At 47.8% G+C, this 26,416-nt stretch overlaps 1 protein-coding gene across 3 annotated transcripts in view; it reads right to left on the bottom strand.

Moving 5' to 3' along the window:
• The window catches only part of LOC146829685 (arf-GAP with Rho-GAP domain, ANK repeat and PH domain-containing protein 1-like), a 399,658-nt gene that overhangs the window by 61,314 nt on the left and 311,928 nt on the right, over positions 1-26,416 (bottom strand). For all 3 annotated transcript variants that reach the window (XM_085608376.1, XM_085608375.1, XM_085608377.1), the window contains 2 exons: positions 15,998-16,087; positions 15,088-15,205 (listed from right to left, as the gene is read on the bottom strand). In XM_085608376.1, the coding sequence (XP_085464502.1) occupies positions 15,088-15,205; positions 15,998-16,087 (208 nt within the window). The remainder of the gene's footprint in view (positions 1-15,087; positions 15,206-15,997; positions 16,088-26,416) is intronic.

Raw genomic sequence — 26,416 nt, 5'->3', positions numbered from 1 at the left:
TGCCAATTTCTACAGGGAAGCCTGTCTGTGCCTGGGCTGTGGCTACCACTGCCCTTCCAACCTTTTCAGGGAGGAAATCTGCTTGGACAGGGGTTGTGACTGGCACAACCCCACTACCCTTTTGGGAAAGGCCTACCATTTTGGAATGGGTGTCTTGTTCAACTCCAGCCCAAGCTGAGAGTTCTAAGTCATTCCCCAGTAAGCAGTCCACAGGCAAGGTTGGAGACACTGCCACCCTTTTAGGGCCAGTGACACCTCCCCAGCTGAGACATACCTCTGCCATGGGATGACTGTTCTGTTTGCCATCAATGTTAGTCACCTGGTATGAGAAACCAGGCAAAAGCTGCTCAGAGGGAACTAGCCTATGGGCCACCATAGTGATGCTAGCTCCAGTGTCTCTGTAGGCCTCAGCTTTTCTACCATTGATGTAGGGTTCCTGTCTGTACCTACCCAAAGTGTTGGGACAGGCAGTGAAGTTGGCAAACCCCATGCCACCATCACAGACAAGAGTAGCTGCTGTAGGGGAATTGGCTAAGCCAGGATCCCCCTGTGTTCCCCAAGAAAACCCAACCAAATTTTTGGGGGCACTCCCACCACCTGGGGGATTACTGCTGACAGTAATAGGTGGTGTGACAGGAGTAGTTGGAGGAACAGTTTTGTTTTTAGCCTGTGGACAACTGCTGTCAGTTTTCCAATGCCCAGGAGTTTTACACACATGGCAGTAAGGCTTTTTAACTGTGGTAGAGGAGGGAGCTTGGGACCCACCACCCTGTGTGGAGTTTTGGGGCCCTGAGGAAGATTTCTCTTTTGTTTTATCCCCACCCTTTTCTTGAGGCTTGGTGGTATCTTTCTTTTGGTCACCACCCTGATTTTTAGGCCTAATCCTGGTCCTGACCCATTTATCTGCCCTCTTTCCCAATTCTTGGGGAGAGGTCAAATCTGAGTCTACCAGGTGTTGATGGAGAAGCTGGTTCTGACAATTACTAAGGATCTGCTCCCTCATAATCAAGTTGTACAATCCTGTATAGTCCTGCACCTTGCTACCATTTAAACAAACTTCCAAAGCCTTAGTGGCACAATCCACAAAATCAGACCAGTCCTGTGTCTGTGTCTTCTGGGTGTCTCTGAACAACAACCTATATTGCTCAGTGGTTAAGCCAAACCCATCTATCAGAGCACTCTTCAGGACTTTGTAATTGTTTGCATCCTCATCACTGACTGTGAGGAGCTTGTCTCTGCCTTTGTCAGAAAAGGAGAGCCACAAGATAGCTGCCCACTGACTTTGGGGTACCTGCTGTACTTTACAGGCCCTCTCCAAAGCAGTCATCCACTTGTGGATGTCATCCCCATTCTGATATGGGGGGACTATCTTGCTTAGGTTTCTATGGTCATAAGACCTATCCCTATCTCTAGGAATGTTGCTGCCACCAGTGGGTTCTGACCCACACAATTTTTGCTCTCTAGCCAGAGCAAGCTTCTCCTTGGCAAGGGCAAGTTCTTCCCTCTGAATCCTCAGATTAGCTTCCCTCATTCTGGCTTCATGCTCCTTTCTCTCAGGTGAAGTCATTCCCCTGTGAGAGGAAGCATTAGAGATGCTAGAGACATGGGAGTGGATGGATTCCCTTGAAGGGGATCTGTCCCTCCTGCTTCTCTGTGAAAGCCTACTTGTGGGTCTGTATGGGGGGACCCCATGCACACTCCCATGTAGGCTTAGGTTAGCCTGGCTAAGTCTTCCTACTTGGCCCTGGCTGTCTACCTCTTCCTCTGAAGTCCCATCTGACTCATCTGTGGTGGGTAGACCCTTATCTACAGCTATGGCACCATCCCTGGCAGCTCTTTCAGCATCATAGGCCTCCAGAAGCTCCACTAGCTGTCTAAGGGTAGGGTTTGAACCCTGTTTTATTCCTCTGGAGGTACACAAATGTCTCATCTCCTGGAATGTCAAGGTATCATATCTAGAGGGGTCTTTTGCAGACCTGATCCTCCTGAGAGAGCTTCCACTTGATCTCCTCTCAGAGACATGATCTAGTGAGGGTGTGGTGTGTGCACCTACCTACACTAGTTGTATCTACTAAACCTCTCTAGTAGTTGTAGTCAGGGTGTGTTACTCCCTTCAACCTACAACTACAAAGTCCAGTAGGACTTAAGTATTATAATCTATGTTATATGTACCTAGACAATATCTGTGTGATCTTTCAATTTAGTATCTCAAGATTACAATGGTATTACAACAGCAAGCTCAGATCCCAACCGCTGCTCACCAATGTGAGAAGTTGGCCTGATGTATGATGTCACTAGTTCTAGTGTACACCTTATATCAGTCCAAATACCCTTATGGTGATTGGTTGTAAAGTCAACCTTATAGACCAGCTATCCTAGTGGTAGCATGGACAAGAGCAGTCTTAGGCTAAACTCTGAATGGCATGTGAAGCCAGCTGTGATACCATATATAATCCCTTGAATACCAAATGAAAGGACACCACAACAGATATATTTATAAAATAAAGTGTATTTATTCTAGTCAAACCCTCAGCACTCTTTATGAGATTAGAGGTAAGTACAACACAGTCTTATTTAAGCATACATTAAGTCACACAGGTAAGTAATACAGTTAGGCCCTAGGGGCCACGCAAACCATATACTAAGTAAGTGGTATAAGAACCACTGTCACGGAAATAGAATAGGCCTAGGCCTAGGGAATCGCTGGGGCTACACTACACTAGCGTTAGTTAGGAAGTGGGAGGCCCACGGGATTCGTGTGCAGAGTGGAAACACTCACGCGTAATGCGTAAAAGTCAATAGCAATAGTACAGTTTAGAAAACGGTAGATTTAGGACACTTCCGGAGTAGCTAGGAAGTTGAGACTTGAAAACTAGACACTAGGATAGTTACTATCCTGATGAGCACCGGAGTACCCAAGTTACCTAGCCCACAGGCTGCGGGTGCATAGGGGTGAAGATGCGTCGTTTTCGTCGTCGACTCCTATGGATGCCTGAAGAAAGATGCTGACAGGCAGTCAGTGAAGAGTGTCCGGTGGATCCCAAGGCTGGGATCAAGAAGAGAAGAAACCTGCAAGCAGAAGGGACAGAGTCAAGGTCACTAGCCAGTGACCACGTGGAACCAGGAAGGAACCAGGCGATGTCGTGAAGATTGCAGGTGAAGGTGAAGCTTGTCGCTGCAGCCAGGAGGACCAGGAAGCGTCGAGGACGACCAGGACCAGGAGGCGAGCTGTCCCACGAAGGCTCTTGCTGTCGGCGGCGTCGAAGTTGGACTAGGACTCACCAAGCCTTGGCAAGCGGAACCCACGAAGAACGAAGGACTTGCTTCTGGTGCAGACCAGGAAGGTCTGGGGTGCTTCTTCTTTGCAGAGAAGCGGGAGCCAGTCTGGAGGAGCCAAACCAGCGCAGAAGATTTCAGGGAGCGTCGTCACAAAGGCCATTAGCCAGCGGGCAAGCAACCGGACAGACGCGGCAAGCAGGAAAATGCTGAAGGGCCCCACGCAGGACTCGTGGAGTGTGGGGGGCTGATCTTCGGTGCAGATGGTGCTTGGGGTTGGGGCTTCTCAATCCCCGGTGCACAACTTCGAGGGGACCTCAGAAGCTGCGCTTTAAGTTACTAGCCACTTTTTCCAGGTAGCCGGTCCCACGTCGCTCGTCGCCTCCACGGATCTCAGCTCTGCTGTAGATGTGGATCAGGGCACAGGGAGAAGTCTGGAAGTCAAGGCTCTGGTCAGGCTCTGCAGTCGGTTCCTCGTAGAACGTGGGCAAAGCAAAGGGTAGTCTCTTGATGGTGCCTGTTTGCACAGGGTAGCCACTCCTTGGCTACAAGGGAGATTCTTCAGTCTTCTTCTTTCGTCGAATGTCGAAGGTCCAGAGTTTCTGTTCAGTTTTGCAGGTTCAGGATAATCTAAAGTCTTGAGGCCCAACTCCCACTCTTATACTAATCTGGGGGGCTGGGATACCTGCTAGGTCACGCCTTATGGGTGGGACCTGGGAGGGGGTGGTTACACCCACTTCCCTTTGTCCAGTTTCGCGCCAGAGCTGGGGCTGGAGTGCCCCAGCGCCGGTTTGAACTGGACTATGCAAGGAACACCTTGTGTGCCCCAGGCATGTCTCATTCCTTTCAGCCCACCCTGCCCCAATACACTAAAGGCTGTCTGGGGAGGTGCTAGCACCTCCCCAAGCAGGAAACCTATTGTCCAGGCCTCCCTGGCTGGGATCACTCCCAGCAGCAGGAGGTCAGACTTGTGTCTGTGGCAGCAGCATCCATTTTGTGATGCTGAGGCTTTGGTTAGAGTTAAACAGCAAAGTAGGATTTTAACATGTCTCTCCCTCTAGAAGGGAGGGATAATATCCTCATCACCAGAAATGGTATGGGGGTATTATTCCAAAGTGTTAGACACCTTACACGACATGTTTTGATAAAGCCAAACCATAGTTACCATAACCGTTTAAGATTATAAGGCACTTTAAGAGTATATGGTAGGCTATATCATAGAACAGCTATAAGGACTTGGTTCCGAAAGCTGCAGACAGGCTCAGCTCATGCTAGAGCACCATCTCACATGTTACCAAGCACTCTGCCTCTAGGATTGTTAAGGCCTGCAATAGGAGTGACTGATAGGTACACATGTGTCTATATATAAGGGTAGATATAGGCATACTATACCTAAGCAAGGGGTGATTACACGACCTTGCCTCAGCTGAGTGATCAGCCAGTTGTGTCTGATTGGAAGGCCAGACCAGGGGTGGCATAATACATGCTGCAGCCCCTGGGAGGCCTAGGGTACACCTATGCCCTGGGTACCTAGGGTACACTGTACAGGGTCCAATAAGGTGATCCTTACTAATTGTGTATGTACCTAGGGTACATGGAGTCCATTTTACAGAGAGAGCAGACAGCCTGAGACCCTGAATGGCAGGATCTCAGGCCAACTAAGTCGAAAAACCAGCTAGACACTAGGCAAAAAGTTGGGGGTAACCATAGTCAGATATCCACCTTCCTACACAACCCCCCCCCAAACGAAAGGAGATAAGGCTGGCCTTGACAAGGTAAGCCTCTATTGCCTGAGTGGCCATATAAGGAAGAACCAGCACTGGCATGGTTACCCCCTGTCTCATGGTCCACTAAGCAATCCCTCATCCTAAAGATATCATAGGGTCTCCACCATAGGGAATCTCTACCTTTGGTGTGTCTTTGCAAAGTAAAAGGCTGGTGTTGAGATGGAGTACTGAAGTGAGTGTCCTCAAAGTGAGGCCTCAGCTTCCTCCAATCATCCTCCACCATGGATGCCTTTCTTCCTCTAACTGAGTTGCACTGTGCTCTCAGGGTCAGCCTCTGGCTACCTAAAGCTGGAGGCTGGGTCCCTTTTGTGGGCTTACTGGAGGGACAGGTCAGGTTTGGGGCCCTAAGGTCCCATGTTTGCCTGTGCCCAACAGAATCCCTCTGGGGGAGGTCCCTAACTACCTGTGAAGGGGATCCCTCAGGAATGTTTTTACCCATCACCTGGCTAGGGCTACTAGCCAGGCAATCCTCATTCTTTTGATGGGGGGGTTCTTGTGGACAGGGGCCCTCTTGGGGTCCACTGGCCTCCCTGACCTCTGCAGCCCTGGGCTGACTGAGGCAGGGTAGAGAGAGGCAGGCTACCTGCACCAGACTGGGTCCCACCTTGGAAGGGGCCACTGACATCAGAGGCTCTGCCAGGCCAGGCCTGGCTACCTCTGGGGCAGTTCCTTCACAAGGGGTGAGGTCAGATCCCTGAGGAGGCTGACCTTTTCCTAATGTCTGGGGAGAGGGAGACTTTTCTTCCTCCCCACTACTCTCTGTTTGTGTGGAGTGATCCATAGTTTCAGGCTTCACTACACCTATATCAGTCTGAGTATGGGCTGAGACCATTACAGCCTTGCCAACCTTTTCAGGAAGGCACTCAGTTTGTGTTTGAGCTGTGACTGTCACAGCTCTGCCAATTTCTACAGGGAAGCCTGTCTGTGCCTGGGCTGTGGCTACCACTGCCCTTCCAACCTTTTCAGGGAGGAAATCTGCTTGGACAGGGGTTGTGACTGGCACAACCCCACTACCCTTTTGGGAAAGGCCTACCATTTTGGAATGGGTGTCTTGTTCAACTCCAGCCCAAGCTGAGAGTTCTAAGTCATTCCCCAGTAAGCAGTCCACAGGCAAGGTTGGAGACACTGCCACCCTTTTAGGGCCAGTGACACCTCCCCAGCTGAGACATACCTCTGCCATGGGATGACTGTTCTGTTTGCCATCAATGTTAGTCACCTGGTATGAGAAACCAGGCAAAAGCTGCTCAGAGGGAACTAGCCTATGGGCCACCATAGTGATGCTAGCTCCAGTGTCTCTGTAGGCCTCAGCTTTTCTACCATTGATGTAGGGTTCCTGTCTGTACCTACCCAAAGTGTTGGGACAGGCAGTGAAGTTGGCAAACCCCATGCCACCATCACAGACAAGAGTAGCTGCTGTAGGGGAATTGGCTAAGCCAGGATCCCCCTGTGTTCCCTAAGAAAACCCAACCACATTTTTGGGGGCACTCCCACCACCTGGGGGATTACTGCTGACAGTAATAGGTGGTGTGACAGGAGTAGTTGGAGGAACAGTTTTGTTTTTAGCCTGTGGACAACTGCTGTCAGTTTTCCAATGCCCAGGAGTTTTACACACATGGCAGTAAGGCTTTTTAACTGTGGTAGAGGAGGGAGCTTGGGACCCACCACCCTGTGTGGAGTTTTGGGGCCCTGAGGAAGATTTCTCTTTTGTTTTATCCCCACCCTTTTCTTGAGGCTTGGTGGTATCTTTCTTTTGGTCACCACCCTGATTTTTAGGCCTAATCCTGGTCCTGACCCATTTATCTGCCCTCTTTCCCAATTCTTGGGGAGAGGTCAAATCTGAGTCTACCAGGTGTTGATGGAGAAGCTGGTTCTGACAATTACTAAGGATCTGCTCCCTCATAATCAAGTTGTACAATCCTGTATAGTCCTGCACCTTGCTACCATTTAACCAACCTTCCAAAGCCTTAGTGGCACAATCCACAAAATCAGACCAGTCCTGTGTCTGTGTCTTCTGGGTGTCTCTGAACAACAACCTATATTGCTCAGTGGTTAAGCCAAACCCATCTATCAGAGCACTCTTCAGGACTTTGTAATTGTTTGCATCCTCATCACTGACTGTGAGGAGCTTGTCTCTGCCTTTGTCAGAAAAGGAGAGCCACAAGATAGCTGCCCACTGACTTTGGGGTACCTGCTGTACTTTGCAGGCCCTCTCCAAAGCAGTCATCCACTTGTGGATGTCATCCCCATTCTGATATGGGGGGACTATCTTGCTTAGGTTTCTATGGTCATAAGACCTATCCCTATCTCTAGGAATGTTGCTGCCACCAGTGGGTTCTGACCCACACAATTTTTGCTCTCTAGCCAGAGCAAGCTTCTCCTTGGCAAGGGCAAGTTCTTCCCTCTGAATCCTCAGATTAGCTTCCCTCATTCTGGCTTCATGCTCCTTTCTCTCAGGTGAAGTCATTCCCCTGTGAGAGGAAGCATTAGAGATGCTAGAGACATGGGAGTGGATGGATTCCCTTGAAGGGGATCTGTCCCTCCTGCTTCTCTGTGAAAGCCTACTTGTGGGTCTGTATGGGGGGACCCCATGCACACTCCCATGTAGGCTTAGGTTAGCCTGGCTAAGTCTTCCTACTTGGCCCTGGCTGTCTACCTCTTCCTCTGAAGTCCCATCTGACTCATCTGTGGTGGGTAGACCCTTATCTACAGCTATGGCACCATCCCTGGCAGCTCTTTCAGCATCATAGGCCTCCAGAAGCTCCACTAGCTGTCTAAGGGTAGGGTTTGAACCCTGTTTTATTCCTCTGGAGGTACACAAATGTCTCATCTCCTGGAATGTTAAGGTATCATATCTAGAGGGGGTCTTTTGCAGACCTGATCCTCCTGAGAGAGCATCCACTTGATCTCCTCTCAGAGACATGATCTAGTGAGGGTGTGGTGTGTGCACCTACCTACACTAGTTGTATCTACTAAACCTCTCTAGTAGTTGTAGTCAGGGTGTGTTACTCCCTTCAACCTACAACTACAAAGTCCAGTAGGACTTAAGTATTATAATCTATGTTATATGTACCTAGACAATATCTGTGTGATCTTTCAATTTAGTATCTCAAGATTACAATGGTATTACAACAGCAAGCTCAGATCCCAACCGCTGCTCACCAATGTGAGAAGTTGGCCTGATGTATGATGTCACTAGTTCTAGTGTACACCTTATATCAGTCCAAATACCCTTATGGTGATTGGTTGTAAAGTCAACCTTATAGACCAGCTATCCTAGTGGTAGCATGGACAAGAGCAGTCTTAGGCTAAACTCTGAATGGCATGTGAAGCCAGCTGTGATACCATATATAATCCCTTGAATACCAAATGAAAGGACACCACAACAGATATATTTATAAAATAAAGTGTATTTATTCTAGTCAAACCCTCAGCACTCTTTATGAGATTAGAGGTAAGTACAACACAGTCTTATTTAAGCATACATTAAGTCACACAGGTAAGTAATACAGTTAGGCCCTAGGGGCCACGCAAACCATATACTAAGTAAGTGGTATAAGAACCACTGTCACGGAAATAGAATAGGCCTAGGCCTAGGGAATCGCTGGGGCTACACTACACTAGCGTTAGTTAGGAAGTGGGAGGCCCACGGGATTCGTGTGCAGAGTGGAAACACTCACGCGTAATGCGTAAAAGTCAATAGCAATAGTACAGTTTAGAAAACGGTAGATTTAGGACACTTCCGGAGTAGCTAGGAAGTTGAGACTTGAAAACTAGACACTAGGATAGTTACTATCCTGATGAGCACCGGAGTACCCAAGTTACCTAGCCCACAGGCTGCGGGTGCATAGGGGTGAAGATGCGTCGTTTTCGTCGTCGACTCCTATGGATGCCTAAAGAAAGATGCTGACAGGCAGTCAGTGAAGAGTGTCCGGTGGATCCCAAGGCTGGGATCAAGAAGAGAAGAAACCTGCAAGCAGAAGGGACAGAGTCAAGGTCACTAGCCAGTGACCACGTGGAACCAGGAAGGAACCAGGCGATGTCGTGAAGATTGCAGGTGAAGGTGAAGCTTGTCGCTGCAGCCAGGAGGACCAGGAAGCGTCGAGGACGACCAGGACCAGGAGGCGAGCTGTCCCACGAAGGCTCTTGCTGTCGGCGGCGTCGAAGTTGGACTAGGAATCACCAAGCCTTGGCAAGCGGAACCCACGAAGAACGAAGGACTTGCTTCTGGTGCAGACCAGGAAGGTCTGGGGTGCTTCTTCTTTGCAGAGAAGCAGGAGCCAGTCTGGAGGAGCCAAACCAGCGCAGAAGATTTCAGGGAGCGTCGTCACAAAGGCCACTAGCCAGCGGGCAAGCAACCGGACAGACGCGGCAAGCAGGAAAATGCTGAAGGGCCCCACGCAGGACTCGTGGAGTGTGGGGGGCTGATCTTCGGTGCAGATGGTGCTTGGGGTTGGGGCTTCTCAATCCCCGGTGCACAACTTCGAGGGGACCTCAGAAGCTGCGCTTTAAGTTACTAGCCACTTTTTCCAGGTAGCCGGTCCCACGTCGCCTCCACGGATCTCAGCTCTGCTGTAGATGTGGATCAGGGTCGGAGAAGTCTGGAAGTCAAGGCTCTGGTCAGGCTCTGCAGTCGGTTCCTCGTAGAACGTGGGCAAAGCAAAGGGTAGTCTCTTGATGGTGCCTGTTTGCACAGGGTAGCCACTCCTTGGCTACAAGGGAGATTCTTCAGTCTTCTTCTTTCGTCGAATGTCGAAGGTCCAGAGTTTCTGTTCAGTTTTGCAGGTTCAGGATAATCTAAAGTCTTGAGGCCCAACTCCCACTCTTATACTAATCTGGGGGGCTGGGATACCTGCTAGGTCACGCCTTATGGGTGGGACCTGGGAGGGGGTGGTTACACCCACTTCCCTTTGTCCAGTTTCGCGCCAGAGCTGGGGCTGGAGTGCCCCAGCGCCGGTTTGAACTGGACTATGCAAGGAACACCTTGTGTGCCCCAGGCATGTCTCATTCCTTTCAGCCCACCCTGCCCCAATACACTAAAGGCTGTCTGGGGAGGTGCTAGCACCTCCCCAAGCAGGAAACCTATTGTCCAGGCCTCCCTGGCTGGGATCACTCCCAGCAGCAGGAGGTCAGACTTGTGTCTGTGGCAGCAGCATCCATTTTGTGATGCTGAGGCTTTGGTTAGAGTTAAACAGCAAAGTAGGATTTTAACATGTCTCTCCCTCTAGAAGGGAGGGATAATATCCTCATCACCAGAAATGGTATGGGGGTATTATTCCAAAGTGTTAGACACCTTACACGACATGTTTTGATAAAGCCAAACCATAGTTACCATAACCGTTTAAGATTATAAGGCACTTTAAGAGTATATGGTAGGCTATATCATAGAACAGCTATAAGGGCTTGGTTCCGAAAGCTGCAGACAGGCTCAGCTCATGCTAGAGCACCATCTCACATGTTACCAAGCACTCTGCCTCCAGGATTGTTAAGGCCTGCCATAGGAGTGACTGATAGGTACACATGTGTCTATATATAAGGGTAGATATAGGCATACTATACCTAAGCAAGGGGTGATTACACGACCTTGTCCCAGCTGAGTGATCAGCCAGTTGTGTCTGATTGGAAGGCCAGACCAGGGGTGGCATAATACATGCTGCAGCCCCTGGGATGCCTAGGGTACACCTATGCCCTGGGTACCTAGGGTACACTGTACAGGGTCCAATAAGGTGATCCTTACCAATTGTGTATGTACCTAGGGTACATGGAGTCCATTTTAAAGAGAGAGCAGACAGCAGAAGACCCTAAATGGCAGGATCTCAGGCCAACTAAGTCGAAAAACCAGCTAGACACTAGGCAAAAAGTTGGGGGCAACCATAGTCAGATATCCACCTTCCTACACATATCATTAGAGGAGTGGGGATGTACTCATATGTCTTCAAGTCCTCGATGAGGCGTGCCTCAGCGTGCAGGATGCAACTTAGGGGGCGAGTGTGGATTCGGAGAGCCCTTGGAACAGGGGTTCCTACAATTCAGATGGAAAGCAGAATAGCAGTTCTGAAGTAGCTTTCTAGGAGGAATGGTTTCACTTTCTTCAGTGCAGAGAGCAGGCACCAAGTCATCTTGCTTTTCTTGGCCAGGCCTTTGAAAAACCATGAAACTGTTACTAGACCTGCAGCTCGAGTAACTTGAATAATCTACTTGACCTAACTGTGAAGTACTTGACCCATAAACTGGTCTTATTATGTCATCCTAGGCAAATATTTGATTTTACAGAGCCAGCCTTTTCTTCATTATCAAACACAAGAGCAACTTTCAATATGGGAGTTCAGCATTCCTGCTCACAGCCTACTTGGTTTGATTTAATAGACTTAACATTTGCTCTGTGCATAATAAGAATCTGTATAAACAATAATCTGTTGAAATTGAGTTTCAGCAAACATAGTCATTATTTGCACATCACTGAGTAAAGTGTTCTGATTTGTTTTCATCCAATCAAAATAGTTTTTTCATCACACAGAATTACAAAACAGGGCTTTCATAACTATTGAAATGTATTTTGAAATCTTTGTACAGTTTATTTTTAGCTACTTAAATGATTGTTAGAATTAAACATGACATCCTACAGCCTTTCATGTCACACTTTTTGTACAGAACGTTTGTCAGTCAGCTCACTTTACAAAATCCTTGAACTTTGCAGTCAGAGAAAGAAAGTAATTGTAGACGTAAACTGACTTTTGACTTCTTTCTTTGAACACAGAATAAATGTAACACGAAAAAACAATATTTAAAAGAATCTTTAATGCCCCTTCACTTTCTGAGTGAACAGAGCACCTGTTTGTCAGCTCGGCAGAAGGGGAGAGTAGGCCCTGAATATAGCTCGCCCTGATTAAATCGCCATAGTGAGTGGTTGAGTTGATTTGTCGAGGCATGTTGGCGATGTGCTCTTTGAGGGTGACGTTGTGGCCAGAGTGAATGCAATGGACTTGGATTTGGATGTAGTGGCGGCACTTCTATGGCGGCGTAAGGGTGTCGCTCCACTACTTTCAGCCGCCCAACCACCTTAAAAATAAAGCAGTTTTAATTGTGTATTTTATTTTCGGTGCATATTTAAACTGATGTTTGGTGGGGATTCGTAATCCGGCAGGGTAGGACTGGGTACAAAATGAAAGTCCAACATCATGTATAAAAAGTAATTATTAATCTTACAAACCAAAGAGCCAATTTGAAATAATATGGGCAGTGCCATAGCAGAACAGTAAAATTAGCTTTTCTATTTCTGGTTGTCTGAAGCGTCTCTGCCTAGAAGCCATGACCTAGTTTTCTTTTGATAAAAAATGCCTTTTTTCACAGTGGACATTTAGTCACTCACAGATTTCTGTAACCACACCTGAAACGGTCTATGTCCCTATCAATGTATAACAAGATTTCAGTAGCCAAACTTGTACGCAAGGAATGTGCAAGTGAAAGGACAGCACTCTATGCAGGTACTAACTGGGTAAATAATGACAAAAGGCTAAATGTTATCCATCCTTTACTTAAAGTTGTTCAGCATAGTGCTTACAGTTTACCATTCCACCACTGCGGAGTTAAGCTTTGGGATTAAGCTAACGTAAAGCCCATCTGCAAACATTTACCTAGTGAAGATGGAGACAATGTCTTTAGGCTGGAGCCCTCTTGGGTCAGCTGGCATTACTTCCTTTGCTCACTCGGTGACAGTCGAAGAATACTTTTACTCCTCACCACCTTCAAATGTCACCAGCCACCACCGGAAAAGGCTTGGTGTTTGAACCTGTCCAGGTTGCGTGTCACTGAGCCAAGTTTAGACTAGTTGTTGCTTGCTGTTCTTGCCAAACAGTATGAATTTTGGGCCTGATTTATATGTTGGTAGAGTGAGAACAGCGACGGCGTTCACTCTCTGCCAATGTAATAGTCCACCTTGCGAATTTAGATGCGGACAGACCATAGTTTGACAACGGCGGAGTCTACTCTGTCTCTGCCATGAGCAAACTTCTCTGATGGCCGGCAGAGTGAGGGCAGTCAGATAACTGGTATATGTCCTCCCGCCCAATTTATATGGGCAGACATGTAACCATTTTTTATGGTCTGTCACCGCCAGGCAATTCCTGGCTGTACAGGGCAGTAAAGAAAGGAAAAAAATATATATAATGACCCCCTCCTCCCCCTCTCCACCGCACCCCAATGGGAGACAGCTCCCATGGCAAGGGGGCATTTGTTTTTAGTTCCAAAAAGAAAAGCAGGATTTTCTTTTTGAAACGAACAAAAAGAAAAAAAAATCTTTGCAGACGGCTCCATCATATTTGACTTTCATCAAAGTTACAATGCATTGACAGGAAACGCCATGACAGTGGTTCCTGCCAATGATAGAAATGTCCGCTGGCCTGACAGACATTTCTTAATCTGGCAGACGGTATCTCCATCAGGGCGATTAAGTCAATTTCTACGTCACCACGCTGGAGAAATGGACCGCCTGCCAGTATATAAATCAGGCCCTCTGTCTTAGTGGGGTTAAGCTTACGGTCATCCAGGTGCGGATGCGGTGCAGGCAGTTTATGAACTGAGGACAATTTAAAGTACAGATGTCTCCAGGAGCTCCAGGAAAAAGAAGAATATGGCAGGGGACAGGTAGGGACAATGTAGGGCTCCTCGGGACATCGGGATCTTTATGGATGAGGAGATGCCCAAGTGAATGAACTGGTGTTCTGTGGACAGGCAGGGAGAGAATCAGGGAAGGATGTTTTCAGCAAATCCTATTCCAGATTCCAGGCAGAAATGATCAAAGGTGTCGAAGACGGCAGAGAGGTGCAGCACCATTAGGAGGCAGGGCTCCCCTTTGCCTATGGTCAGGAGGGCGATTATAATTTGTACGGTTGCTGCCTACAATCTTCAGCCGATCTGGCCTGTCCTGAGAGCTATTCTCGGATGGGGATAAATCAAAACCTCTCATTTATGCTTCCACGTAACGCGTAAGTCCGCAGTAGTCTATCGGTATGAATGTATGTATCAGTCCACCGTCCTCACAATCAAAATGTGCAGCCCAGCCGAGTACAGCCGCCCGTGTCTCGAGTGTCTTCGTTAATGCCTTGGAAACCCACTCGGCGGAGGTTACCGCGGACTTACGCGTTACGTGGAAGCATAAATGAGAGGTTTTGATTTATCCCCATCCGAGAATAGACCCCTGTGTGGTCTGGAATTTGTACCACACTTCAAAGTCATAACTGAATAAGAGACTAGCCTTGAGGAAGTCGTGGGACTACTATCCCTAAACGACGAAACACGTGTTGGCTGTGGCTGTGATGTTCCTCATGAAAGCTTCTTGAATAAAAGAAAAAGAAGAAGACTTGACGCATGATTCTTCAATTTGTTTTGTCTACTGTATTTGCTACTTACAAACAAAAAAAACGTTTGAATTTTCATATTTACGTGTGCTGGGGATTTGAAATAATTTGTGCTAAGCTTTGCTTCCTCCTGTAGAGTTTGTGGTTCTCTACACCTTGCAGCACCGCCATATAATTAGAAAATAGGAAACTAATGTGCAAATTCTTTGCGGCGCCGACATACCTATGACCAATACCACATAGCTGTCTGAAAACTGTCCTGAGAGCTTCTGTAAAAGATGCCTTGAGAGGCGGCATTGATAATGGTGCGTATGGATGAGAGAGCTTCCCCGGAGAGGGCTTTGATAGAGGGCAAGGGTAAGATATCCACTTGTTAGGGGTTCTCTACATTAAGGTCACTGCATGTTAATGGGGAGCACATTCGGGTAGCGCTTCTTCTACTGCGCTGCAATACATGTTAGTGGCGTATGTTTAGGTAACTCATCACCGCATACTGTTCAATGCATGTTAAGAAAGTTAGGTTACCTCCTCAGCACAATGTTCAATGCATGTCTACAGAGTGGGGCGAAGATCTGTCTTCACCAAGACCAGTCTAATGCATACCAGGGGTCACCAGTTGTGAAGGGTTGCAGTCCTACAATGGCGTGATCCAGGGGTTCACATGTACCTACCCCAAGGGGGACTTTTCCACTGTGAAAATGTCATTTAGCTCCACAGAGCATGTCAACTCCTCTGATTGGTTATCGTAAAACTGCAGCGTGTTTCCCACTATCTGGAGGGGCAGAAGATCTGAAAGAAAGGAAAAAACACCTCTTGGCAACTCCACAAATTTGCATATCCAGAGTGTGCCGACTACCACAGTAATATAGCGACTGCAAGAAGAAACATCTAGCTCCAATGCACAGAGCACAAGAAAAAACAGCCTACCACAATGAACAGGCCAAAGGCTGAGACCAGAACGCAGCAATCCAATACCCAGAGCAGAGACCTGTCCCAACAAAAAGTACATCCCTACTAGAGAACAGAGAGCTCAACTAACTCAGTGGAGAAAACACACAGACACATGACTTGAGAAAAAGTATCAAGAAAACAGATCTAACTCTGTATAAGGCAACAAAACCCCAACTCCCATACAGAGATCTGATCATTGAAAAGGCGCAAATACCAATACAAAGAAAATGTACAGAGGATTTCCACTAGAAAAGTAAACAAACGCCAATGGACAGAAGAAACCGGACACCAGAAAAAAAACATTAAGGCTAAATACAGAGAGCAAAGACCTGATCCTGAAAAAGGCAACAAACCCCAACACAGAGATTAGAGATGTGAACCTCGAAAAAGCCTCCTAACTCACTGCACGGAATAGAGACTTGAAAGTAGAAAAACACCCAAACAATCCGCAAAGGGCAGAAACTTGAGCCTAAAAAGAGACTCTTTCGGTAATATACAAGGAACAGAAAATTGACCTTTGATGAGGCATCCAGACATGAGAGTAACCACCACACTAGAGATGGACCCCCCTAGCTCCCTCTCCAATTCACCCAATACCCTGTGCTTGCTGCGCGGGTGGAAGACCATTACCTTGTGATATCCTCTGACGCTGCACTTTCTTGCTTGTACTTGGTGGGGTGGATACAGCTAGAGGTACGACTGGATCAGGAGTGGGGGTTTCTGAAAGAGAAACAGAGACACATCCAGTCAGCCACTTACATAGTCCACACCATTTACTCGGTTTCCTCTTGTGTCTATAAAACTTAGAGGTTGTTATTGCAGTAATTAATGACACTTGTTATATTACTTCTACTCATACCCCAAGGCGTCTCTAGACAATGGTGATCTAAAATACCGTTCAAACACATCTGCCTTTTGTAGGCATTTGAAGGTGAAGAGACTAGAACAGGTTCAATTGTGGTCAAGCAGTTTATTCCAAATGCCTGCTGCTCGGACAGAGAAAGAGTGCACGTCTTCAGATGTAAGCTTGAACCTGAGGGACTAATAAAATGGCATCTGATATTTTGGAGGGTCCTAAAAGGAGGGTACAAGGAGTGGTCCTAGGTCCTACGTAGACTGGATTCAGCCCTTGCAAACATCTAAACTTAAGGCTGGTAACCTAGAAAGTAACCTTGGTTTTAATCTGGAGCCAACAAGGGGCCTTTTTGAATCAGAGATCTCTTTTGCGAATATATATATAAATATATATAAACACACACATATAATGCCATTCCTGCTGAGCACAAGTTTTAATCAGGCACAGCCACTGGTGGAGTAATGATCATGTCAATTTTATTTCAGTGCATCAAAAAGACAACAGCAGGTCGAGGACGTATTTTGACTCCACTCAAGCCTTGCTCACATAGGTCGCCATTTTAGAATTAGGTGCAGTTTAATAATACAGTAGTGACTTCCAGCGATGAACATGGAATACTCATCCAATGCCTGAAATTTATGTTGATAAACTCCTAAATAAATTAAGCACTATTTGATTTGAAAATGTGATACTGTGTTGAATTTGGATGCGCTGTCACAATGCTGATAGGCATGGATAAAATACCACAACCATGATTGCACCCGAGTAGGCAGATTCACATTTCTGTTTGAAATCTGAGATTGCCACAGTTTTCATTTAATCCACAAATTACAATAAAGCCCAAGAAGGTGAGGACCTACGGGCTCACTAATGCAAACTTCTGCTACTGTGTGCTTAACTCACCGTTAACCTACATCAATTTAGTTTGTAGCGCTGTATAGTGCGTGTGTGTTGTTTGCATGTGCTGGAGGTATGTGTGCCTGTGAATGGTACAACGCATGGAAGACTCTGCAATCCATTTTGGAAGACCCAGGGCAGACTAGAGTAGCATGAGGAGGCAGAGGAATCCCCAAGACAGATGTGTGGATTGCTGCATTCCTGTGAGCTGGGTGGCACACACACTGGAGGAATTGAAATCAGGTTCTCCAGAACACTTCAAAGGGTGCTCTTTGATTCCAGGAACGGTCACTGGAAAGGGACCTTGGCACATCTGAGGAAGGAGATAGGGCTAGTAAGATAATCATAAAGAGTAGGGCTGGGGCCCAGGGATAAACTTTCAATACACATATCACTGTGGCTGACATCCAGATGTGAAGTATAGTCACTCCTATGGCCTGTGTTGTGTGATTTAGCGTCACTCCTACTATGACAGGCTGCTTTCTGGAGGAAGAGAGGGCAGAGGAGTGGGCACTTCAAAAGGAGGCAGACCCCCCCATACAAACTTCAAAAGACTCAGACTATAAATTGCATTTGGTGTCTGGAAAGAAATAGACTCTATGAAGAAGAGTTCAAGGCACCAAAATGGCCATCTGCAAAGCAAAGAGTTGGCCTGTGCGGGGAGGAGAAGCTCTACAACACTTCTGATTGTGACAATGGAGTTAAGGCCTGCAGTCTTCCAGCTGGGTGCGAAGACATCACCCAGGGAAAAGCCAAGATCCCTGTAGCCTGGAGAACCAGCACCTGCCTGCGTGCAAAGATCAGTGTGCCCTGTGAGGAAGAGGAGATTGCTGAAGGGAGCAAGAGCCAGCGGCGGATCCTGGCGAGTGGAACCCTGTAGCTTGGTGTGATGAGCGAACTACAGTTGCCTGCGTGCGGTGGGAAAGTTGGCAACCCTGTTTGCCAAACGGGCCGCTGTGAAGTGAACAGTGCAGACTGAGACATTGCCGGCATGCAGTGTGAGAGTCGGAGACCACGTATGCCAGAGGGGGCTGCTGTGAAGAGGAACTTGCCGTGCTGATCGGGCCATTGCCCAAGTGCGGAGTAAGGGTGGTGACCCTTATGCCAAATGGGGCCACTGGAAAGGACAAGCATCGTAGCCTGGTGGTTGCCGTGGTTGAGAGGAGAGGCCGCCATGGTCACGCGTGTGGGCTTAAACCCTGACTTCGGATCAGAACCACAAGCTGTCGATCCCCCACAACATGTAGGGAGGATCAAAGGCAACTTACTGTTGCACCGGAGGAGTGCCGAATAAACCCAACTGCTGCCTCTGCAGAGCCGTGAGTGTTACTCACTAAAAGCAGCCACTGCAGTTGTGCAATCCTTGCTGGAGCGGTTAAGGCTGATCGAAGGGGTAGAAGACCCTGGGTGAACTTGTATGCCAGATTGCGCTTCAGTGCTGGATGACTCTTGACTTTTCTAAAAGAGTTGGAGTGGGAATCGTGAGACTCTGACTGCTAGTTGGGCCTAACCTGAATGTCACCTATATTGAATGGGGGAAAAACCACTACCACTCGTGAAAGGGAAATGAGACTCAGGGGCCTGCCAATTGCACACTAGAGTCCTGACCTCAGGGGGCTCTGTGGAGGGTGTATGTATGCTCTATTTCACTTTGTGTTCATATAAAAGTACTCTTTTTGTCATAAAAGAAAGTATTTGATTGCACAATCATTAATGGCTGCTATAGAATGTATTTTAAGTTGTGACCCTGTGTTCACCCCCCCCCCAAGAAGGCGTGGGCTATTCCACCTGTGCTGCCATTGAAGGTCAAATGTTGAAGGGGCACTTGGTAAGGTTACTCAGAACCCATAGTAGGTTGGGCCCTGGGATATCAAGAGTAAAAAAGCCTCAACCACCATGGTTGGGCCCAGTAGCTCGTGCGTACCCTGTGGCCCTCTGAAAGGGGTTCTGGGAGGAAGAAAAGCAAACAACCCTGCCCACAGATGTCCAGCAGCAAGGGTGTAAAGAAACAGGTTTTTTGCGGGTTCACCCCCACGTTTTGCCCTCATATTGACTACTAGGAATTGATGTAATGAAACTGTATGTTTAATTGGCTTATACCCAACTGGAATCAGTTAACTTACTTCTAAGTCCCGAGAATATGATACCCAGGGTACCTAGGGCCTGTAAGCTAAAATGTCTCTCGTGGATTGCAGCACTAGTTGTTCCACGATTGTGACTAGTTGTGCCACCACAAGTGAGAGGCAGCACCGAAGTTGGACTGCACCAGCTGCTACCTGGGCTACAAAGAGAGGACTGTGTCTGTGGTCGCCCTGAGTCCCAGCAGGAGAAGAGACTCCAAGAGTCAGTTGGCTAACTTCCTCTTTCAGCACCGGGGTCACAAAAGCTGAAGAAGCCTGCCTTCGCAAGTTGATAGCCCAGGTCACGGGATTGTCGCTAACTACAGAAGTGCAGCCCGGGAGACCGCGTCTTGATGCTCAAACGTTGAACCCGAGTCTGCTGGACCCGGAGAGCCACCAGAGAGCAGTCACCCAGAAGGAAAGTTATCGTAAAGAAAAGGGAACCGCTTTTTTCGATGTGACCGGAGACCAGGAGTTCAGTGTCAACTCGACTTTCGCTGGACCCACTGTGACTTCGGGGGACATTGACTCCTCTGGTCACAATCACCCCACCAAGACCATGGACCAGGAGTAGCCCCAGAAACCCCTGTCGACCGCACTGCATCCTCTAGCATCTCCAGCATACTGCACCCCTTGCATCAGGACCTGGACTGGCGACTGCTCTTTCTTCAAAGGCAACTCTTCCTTGGAACCTGGTAGTCCCCCTGACCTATTCCCTGCCAGAGTTGGTCGCCCAAAGTAACTTGAAGTGACAACACTCAAATCTGATGAATGTTTTCTCCAAAAAGTTTCTAAGTACCAAATGCTTGCTTGTGGTGGAGTAAAAAGCTCTGCTTTATTGATCCTTCAAGTATTTGTATCTCCGGAACTTTCCGGTGCATTTTGTTTGTTTCAGTGTTCATAAATTTACAAAAATACAATCTATTCTTATAAACTGATGTTGGATTTCTTGGGAGTTGTGTTTCTTTCTTATTCAATTGTTTGGTACTGATTAATGCTTCATGCTTGTTCCTTTGTTTAACCATGACTGACTGCTCGAAGACACAGCTACCCAACGTTGAGCTAAGGTTTGACAAACGAGCCTGACTGGACTCAAGACAGGTTTGTGAGTCTATTACACGGTTGGGTCTCACAACCACATTTCCTTACAAAGGGGAAGAGGAGTAAGGTCGAGGTCTTCAGTTTTTCTCTACTCTCTGCACCATGCAACAAAGTCCTCTCTTCAGGTAGATGAATAAGAAGGTCATCTCCCAGGCAATTAATGCCTAGCTGAAAAAATGTCAGAAATGGTTTCATTAAAGTTTACAAAAAACTGAAGAAATAAAAACAAGTTTAAAAAAACTGATTTAAAAAAGGCCCTAAAAATTTGATAAGTGATGCATGACGGCAGTGCAAGTTGCTTTTAGTTTTTGTTTTGTAACTATAACTGTGGTGTTTGGCAGTGAATCTCAGAGGATATTTAAACATACACTGAGGTGTAATAAGCAAAATTAATTTCACTTTAACTTTTTTATATACTGCATATATTCACTGGAAAACATAAATTTCAAATTGAAGTTATGGTTGGCACTGTTATAAGACCTCAAAGTATGCTTATAAAAAAATAACTCAGAACAGAGGCCAGAGCAGGCAGGCATCCAAGATGGCAGCTGTTTCTTGGGGCGCCCAAACTGGCTGCGGTTTCCTTTTGTCCACAGCCCCCATGGGAGCCAGCTGGGCATAAACCGCCATTGGAGGTCATTGAACCCTAGATTCCATGTGGTTCAATTTCGGACCCTGTACTTGGCCCAGACATTCAGAGATGGGTAGGTCCTGAGCAGTCCTAACTGAGCAATTCCTGAGCACAAGCAGCATTGGGGGTATCAAACCCCCATGGAGTTACAGTCTGTGGCGTGGCTGTGTTGGCATTGGATTGTTTTACCTTTTGGGGGTAAACTCACAGAAGGTTGCAGTCGACTGGGGCTGTGAAAATTCTAGCGGCCCACTAGGAGAGCTGCAGCTGGAGACGGATGAGAAGGGGAGACTCAAGGAGGCCCAGATTGTTGAAATCCTTAATTGGAGAAAGATATGAGATTGACATTTCTCCAAAGTATAGAATTATCAAAGCCAGATGGAGGACTTCAAGTCACATAGCCCAACCTCGCAGAGTGACACACCAGACACTAGGGCCATAAGGGATGTAGAAGGGCTTTAATGAAGACAGCAACCGTAATTGCGTTCTATCTCCGACTTAAAATTTTAGATTTTCAAGAAAATGACCACATCGGCAAAGAATGTGTAGAAAGTGCAAAAAACGCTAAATGATTTGAATGAGAGTGTGCTTACAGTAAAACGACAGATGGGGCTAACAAAATGTATGGAACACCCAACACAAGTGCTGCTGAAGTTAAAAAGATAAGCAAACCCAAAGGGGATGATGGACGGAGTGTTGAACATTGCAAGCACTCATCCCCAGTCAACAGATCTGGGTTTAATCCATCATCATTCTTTAGCTCCCTCCGCCACCCCAGTTCAGACATGGCCATATGCAAATCAGTCTGACCCTGTGTCTCATGGGAACAGTCCAGCCCGAACTGCCAAGCCATGTCTTCCCTGGACCGGAAACAAGCATCCTGGGACCGGTTTCGGGTTCATAACCCTCATCAGCCAGGCTATCTTGAATCCAGTGGCAAAGTGAGCAAGAGACCCACGTCTGGGCATACCCTGCCAACTTAGGGCGAACAAAGCAAAACCAAAGGGGATGATAGACTGAGTGTTGAACATTGCAAGCACTCACCCCCAGTCAACTGATCTGTTCGCCATGTTGTATTGGCTTCTTTACTATTGCTGCAGTTTGTTCACTGTCATTACCTCCCTCATGCTTGTTGTTTTGTTCCCCTTTGGGTCTCCTTGACCTTTTTACCTAAAACTGATTTGTCTCTGGATTGCGATGTGCTGTTCTTTCCTGAACAGTTGCCTGAACTCTGACTTGCCTCAGGGTTGCGCTTGGTATTGGTTGCTGAGTTTGTTCTCCTGCTTCGTCCCTGCATTCTAGGTTCACTTTCGAATCAGAATTCCTCTGTTGATGTTACCGTCTTCCTAAGGCTGTGGCTTAGTATCCCTGCACCCCGGCTTTACAAAGCCAGTCAACACCTTCTGTGCTAAATTAATTCCAATGTTTTTGCATCAAAATAAAACCTTGTTTTTTTTACAAACCTAAGTACATTTGGCATTCATCTAAACACTATTGTGAATCCGCTGACGTACGAGAGGCGTGTGGTTGTCTACATTGCAAAACTCCAGCTCTTCTCTCTCATTCCCATTCCCTCTGCCCTCCATGGTTTAGTAGTGCAATTTTTGTACCTTCACTCATGGGCAGGGCAATATTCTGTGAAAAGGGGTAGATTCTGTTCAGACTCCAGTGATCAAGACCCGCTAATCCTCAAAGTTTCTCAGGTCACTCTACATGAGTTCGGAATCCAGTCCACTGCAAATAATAGCAAAGGGCATTACAGCTGTTCAGGAGGATTGAAAAATGTCCTCTGATGAGCCAGCCTATTGCTTCAGTTTTCTGACCCACCTTTCTTTGACCGCTGTAGATTTCAGTAATCCAGCCCCCAGTCTTTCCATTTCTTATTCTATCACTGAATCTATTGTTTGTGATGCTATTCGTGCCCACTCACGTACGGGTAGAGCTACGTTCTGGGGAGTGGGATAGATGGTCTTCAGACTGTTGATCTAGAAAGGTGAATCTTCGCAGTTGCCCAGGCCACTCTACACTTCGACATGAGTTCTGAATCCAGTCAACTTCAAATCATGGCACTAGGACCCCCCTCCCTTTTGTTTGACTCCCCGCTTGACAGAGCTGCTCGAAACGTGCCATGAAGAACTCAAAGAGGATGTACTTTTTTGGAAAAGTTTGTGAACATTCAAACGGCGCCAAAGTTCTTAAGAAAGCAAAAAATGCCTTCCCTGCCACTATTGCCACCAGTGTAATATACATGCACCTAGGGCAGTGAAAGGGTTAAATGCATCTACTATGGAACTGTGTTCTAGCAGCATGCTGCTCTGTACCTTTTGGGGAAGGGCTAAAAAAAAGACACCTTTTGAGTTTTTTCTTGCCTTTTTGTTGCTGTTGTGCAAGCCATGTTGTATGGTATGAGGGAAATTTCCAAAAGCCCTGGTGTCGCCACAGATCCTACATAACCAACCAATTCAAAACATATCAACCAGGGGTGTAACACAGACCCTGCAGCCCCTGCGTTGCGGGGTGGGGGCCCAAGCTGCAGAAAGCCCCTAAAAGCACCTTCCAGGGGGGGCCCCTCAAGTTTTATTACACCACTGACACCAACCTTATTTGGGCTGACAAATCAAGAAACATCCAAGTGTTTGCTTGTACCCTAACTTCAGCTGCCCCAGATCCTCCATCATCCACCTCTCAAGAGGTCCACCAAGTGGTCCTGGTCTCATAGCTTCCCTTACACCAGATCGTGCAACGCTGCCTAACTCAGGCAGTATCCAAGTCCTTGTCGTGGCCTAGCTTCTGGTGTGCCAGATCTTGCACCAGCACTTAAAGAAGTCCTATGAGCTGAGTTTCTGCTGCTTCTATCACCACCTAATGTCGAAATGTGTCATCCTCCTTTGGACTTACTCCTCAAGAAGGACCCTTGTTCCAATATCATGACCAAAGACATAGCTTGTTTGCACTCTTCAAAACCTGTACACCTCCGGCTGAACCCTCATCACTCAGCCACACATTATCAGAGAGTTGAGCTGGTTGGTGTTTGGAGAAACATTACGCTGACATTTCTTGCCCTCAGTGCCTTTCAGAGAAAAAAAGACAGTCATCCTGGAGTGGTGGTGCTGAGGGATCTAGGTTGTGCAAGCTTGGAGGACACGTTGCATGCCAGTGGAATGGCAATGTATACTCTTACCAGCAGGCCACAAACTCTAGAGAGTGTAGAGAGACAGCGGCCATCTTGGATATTCTTTCTCGTAGATCATGGCATCCTTTTCCAGACATTCATGGTACAATGTTGCCTCAGCTAGGACCATGCTACATGGATATCAGATTACAAGAGGCAAGACCTAATGCTTCTAAAGAATAATTCTATGGACATTTTGTATTAAAAAGAAGTATCCTGAAGTTGCATGAACCCTGAACTATTCCTTGCATTTTTAAAATTTTAGTTTAATTTGTTTATTTAGATTTTCAAGAAGAATACAGAAAACAACATAGAAGCGTTTTTTCACATGTTTCACAGATACAATAGCATTCAGAGGTAGGCGGTGGCCCTCTCTTATCCTCCCCTAAGCCATAACTCATCCACCCAACCAGGATGATTGGGGTATACTGGGGTGCCTAGTCAGTCTGAAACAGCCACTGGGGCTGACATCAGACCAGAAACCGCAATCCTTAATGGCCGGCAGCGTTGAGGCCTCCGTCAGTGGGGTAAACTATGTTGGGCGGTCCTGGAGGCAGCGCCTTGAGTGCCGGGAGATGCCGGTGCCGCCCGGGCCTTTAGCTGTGCGTGGCCGCACTGTCTGTTCCTGTCTGCGTTGGCCCGGGGCCTTCAGTGCATCGGAGTGGCCGGCTGGAGCATTGCTGGAGTTGGGGCCTCCCCTGCGGAGAAGAGCAACAGCGGAGGAGGGTTGTGGTGACCCGATGTGACTCCCTTGGGGGCCAGCGGTGCCCAAGATCTGTGTGCTGGCCACCGAGCATGGCGCAGGGACTCCGGTCAGGAGAAGCGGCCTGCCAGGGCTGTGCTGGAGTTATCCTGGGGTGAATGAGGTGAAAGTAGGCCCTACCTGGGCTAGATAGAGGGTCCACTATCCGGCAGAGGGTGGCAGCAACCATCGGAGGCCGGTGAGGAGCAAGGAGCAGTTGCACTACATGAGCATACAGTGCAGTGAGAGTCAGTCAGTGGCAAGGCCCACAGTTATGCTGATTAGTTGCGTCTTGTGAGGCAGTTGTCCAGATCATGGGACCTCGGGTTGGAGACCCGGAGGGAGCAGCTGGTGATGAACAGGAAGCAGCGCGGCCGGAGTGCCCAGATAGCTGCCCCAGGACTATTGTATTAGTTTATACCCCGCTCACCTGTACTGGAAAGCAGGGCTTGGGGGTGATCCATGAAGAGGCTGGAGCCTGGTAGAGACTGGTGAGGCAATCCCCTCCCCCCTCCTTTCTCCTGAAGCTGAGCCCGTCGAGAGTCCTTACTGGGATGCAACACCCGAGTTCAGGGTATGACCAGGAGGAGGAATTTGGTGGTGGGGGAGTATTCCCCCATGAAAGACTTTATATGGCCTAAAGAGGCACCCACAACTCAGACTAGTAAATTGGACAAGTATGCAGTGCCCAGGCAGGCGATGGTGGAGGGGGCGGCAGCATCCGGGTGTCAGGAGGCGGCGGAGCCCTCGTTGGGGGCCATAATGGCAGCTATCCATAACCTGGGAAAGACTCTTGAATCCAAAATTGACAAGGTCACTATAGAGGTAAACCTCCTCCGGACAGATATGAACAAAACCTCGGAAAAAGTCGCTGGAGCTGAGACTAACATCAGCGATCTCCAGTCCGCCATTCGAAAATTCGAAGAACAAGTGCAACGTCTGTCACACCAACACAGAATAATGGCAGCAAAGCTGGAGGAACAGGAGGGGAGGGCCTGCAGACACAATATTAGGGTGGCGGGGGTTCCTGAGAGGACAGAAGGACCCTCCATGGACCTCCTCTTTCTGGAGATCTCATTGTTAATCATCTGAAGCCCGAACGCCTCTCGAAAATGTTCTCTGGCATACGGGCGCACAGAGCACCGGTGCCTCCGCCATAGCTAGGCTCCTCACCCCCACACCCCAGAAACATCATTGCCAGGATACTAAACTACTGTGACCGCAATGCCATTTCGCAGGCTGCTCACACACGGAGGGAGCTATCCTATGAGAACACGATAAGGTTCTTTCCAGATTTCACTCTGTTGGTGCAGCGCCAACGACATACCTTTGATGAGGTTAAGAGAGCATTGAGGACAGCAAATCTTAAGTACATGATGTTGTTCGCGGGCAAGCTCCGCATGTTGGACAGTGGCAATTTGTGGTACTTTACAGCACCAAAGGAGGTGTGGGATTGGTTTGAAGGAGGGTGAGCAACCAAACAGCGACACCAGGAGTAGGACCAGCGACGGCGCGGGACCAGATTGACGG

The sequence above is a fragment of the Triturus cristatus genome, chromosome 5_2, assembly GCF_964204655.1.
Source record: "Triturus cristatus chromosome 5_2, aTriCri1.1, whole genome shotgun sequence".
NCBI classification, from domain to species: domain Eukaryota; kingdom Metazoa; phylum Chordata; class Amphibia; order Caudata; family Salamandridae; genus Triturus; species Triturus cristatus.
Note: the sequence above shows the minus strand (reverse complement) of the source record. Positions and strands in the feature narration are given on the sequence as shown.